Source organism: Merops nubicus, unplaced genomic scaffold (assembly GCF_000691845.1).
Source record: "Merops nubicus isolate BGI_N331 unplaced genomic scaffold, ASM69184v1 scaffold31513, whole genome shotgun sequence".
NCBI lineage: Eukaryota > Metazoa > Chordata > Aves > Coraciiformes > Meropidae > Merops > Merops nubicus.
The window spans coordinates 6,173-8,640 of NW_008601471.1; the positions used below are offsets into that span (position 1 = coordinate 6,173).

General features: G+C 37.2%; 1 protein-coding gene across 1 annotated transcript; it reads right to left on the bottom strand.

Moving 5' to 3' along the window:
• Positions 1-275: 275 nt before the first annotated feature.
• LOC103770734 (trace amine-associated receptor 1-like) lies at positions 276-1,277 on the bottom strand. The gene has a single exon (XM_008938006.1). The coding sequence runs from the start codon at positions 1,275-1,277 to the stop codon at positions 276-278; it is 1,002 nt and encodes a 333-aa protein (XP_008936254.1).
• Between the last annotated feature and the right edge of the window lie 1,191 nt (positions 1,278-2,468).

Consider the following 2,468-nt stretch of genomic DNA (forward strand, 5'->3'; position numbering starts at 1 on the left):
TTTTTAAAACTTAAGTCTTGCTCTCCTGCGTATTGCATATAAAAAGCTATAACCAAAACATCACAAACAATTCCCAATCTGGAATGAAAGAAGACAAAAAGCACAATAGTTGCTTATCTGCTTGAATCAGATTTGATAAAGGAGTAAACAAATAGGTGTCTTCTTCATTTTCAGCTCTTGCATCAGCCTCCAGGCAAAGATTCAAATCCTTCAATCCAAACATTTAACATCTCTAACATGTTAACATCAAACATTTAAACATGTTTTAGAGCATGTTACTCTAAAAACAAATGAGTCCTGGAAGAGTCCTGTTGAAAAACTTTTCCAAACAGAATCATCTTTAATGCTCTGCGAAACCACATGTAAAAAAATGCATAAACAATTGGGTTAAATGTAGAATTTAAATAACCAAACCAAACCAAAGCATCAATGAGAATAGGAGGTATCACATAATTCATAAATGGATTGGTTGCTGTAAAGAAGAAGAAGGGACTCCAGCAGATGAGAAACACTCCCATTATTATGCCTAATGTCTTTGCAGCTTTTCTTTCTCTGCAGAATGAAATGTGGTGCTTCGTTTCAAATTGCATCTTTTTTTGGCTTATTGCATCAATGGATCTTGCTTGCCTCTTGGCTATAGAGTATATCTTCCTATAGATGTACAGCATAACAAATCCAGGGATATAAAAAGACACTATGGAGGCCACAACTCCTGAAGTTTCACTAAAAATGACAAAGCATCCTCCTGCACAATGGACGTGGTTATAAATCTCTTCTGCTCCCCGCACATTTAGGTCTAGAAAGATCATCCCAAAAGCAAAAGTGGCAGGAACCATCCAACTTACGAATATCATGACCAGGATAACAAAAGTATTTATCTTTGATTTGTATCTTAGAGGGTCACACACAGCATAGTAACGGTCAATGGATATGAAGGAGAGATGGAAGATGGAAGCCGTGCTCAGCATAATGTCTGTGCTCGTGTGGATCTTGCAGAAGAGCTCCCCAAAATACCAGCAGTGCTCAACAGAGCGCACCATGCTGCAAGGCATGATGAGGAATCCCAGCAGGAAATCGACTGTAGCCATAGAAAGTATCAGGAAATTGGTAGGAGTATGGAGCTGCTTGAAATGTGATATTGAGATGATAACCGTCAGATTTCCAACCACTGTGGCCAGAATAACACAACCCATGAAGATATACATGGAAACACGGATACTGTTTGACCAGCTGCTCCTTATGCAAGAGCCATTTACGGATTCACAGCACAATTGCATCCTTACTGAGGTCTCAAATCCACTTAGGTGTGCAGCACAGGTACTGTTTTTTGTAATGCTGAGATACATTTACAACTTTTTCTTTCTTTTCTATACAGGGAGAGCTGCAGGGAAGAAAAAAAAAGGGCAGTTGTACACACCTTTGTTTATTTGGATTTGTAGGAAATTCACATTTTGTTATTTATGAAGGATGAAATATTTTGTAATTATACTTTTATCAGAATTACACTTTTATCATTAGACTTCCCTTGAAATGGAAATCTCATTTGTTGAAATAAACTGAAGTGGCCTCACACCAGAACAACAACAGTGGCTCCCAGCGGCCTGCACTGGGCAGTAACTTGTCTAGTGGCAGATGAGAAGTCCTTTTCATTATTATCTGTTTAAACAATCCTAGTCTTCATCAAAAATTGGTTGAAGCCCTATATCTCCCATTTTGCTCTTGAAAATCAGTAATTTTAGATTCTGAAGCTCCCTCAACTGAATTTCTTTATACATAAGCCTAAGATCTACAACTCTAAACCAGAAAGCTACTGCTGAGGAGCCCATGCTCAGCTTCTTCTCCAGCCCTGATAGCAATAACTGAACCCACCGTCCAGATGACAAAACCAAAAATATTCTGTAAGCCCTCAGTTTTTAGGCAGATCAAGCCTTACTGCAAAATTCGTGTAGGCTTTAGATGTAAGAAAAAGATCTAAAAGGAGAAAAAAACTTTTCTGCCCTTTTGCTGCCAAAATATAATGGAAGAGCCTGACTAACCTGAAGCATTAACTGTTTAGAGTTGCTGTATAAGCAAACATCTTTTCTGACAGGATCTAGTTTATTTCACTGCTAGTAGTTCAGAATTGATATGTGTATTTATTATGTTAATATTGGTTTTAGTCGAGATACAAACATGGAGGGAAACATTTTCTGAACATTGGTTTAGTCTGAATCTGAGAATACAAATATTTCTGTCCTCTTGTATATGCAGTAACATGTCCCTTTTGCAAGTCTCTCTTTATGAAAGTGTTTAATGAAAGTACTTAAGGACTTGGCAAGCAACAGTCATTGCTGAAAGACCTGGTTTTCCTTTAATTAACAGAGAAAGTATTATTGTGAAAAATAAAGAATATCAGGATATGCTATTGACTAGCATTATCGTTATGTTATAACATGGTTGTTTGTCAGAAAAATACTGATGTAGGAATT

Coding starts and splice junctions, on each gene's coding strand:
- LOC103770734 (XM_008938006.1), bottom strand. CDS start 1,277: ATGCAATTGTGCTGTGAATCCGTAAATGGCTCTTGCATAAGGAGCAGC.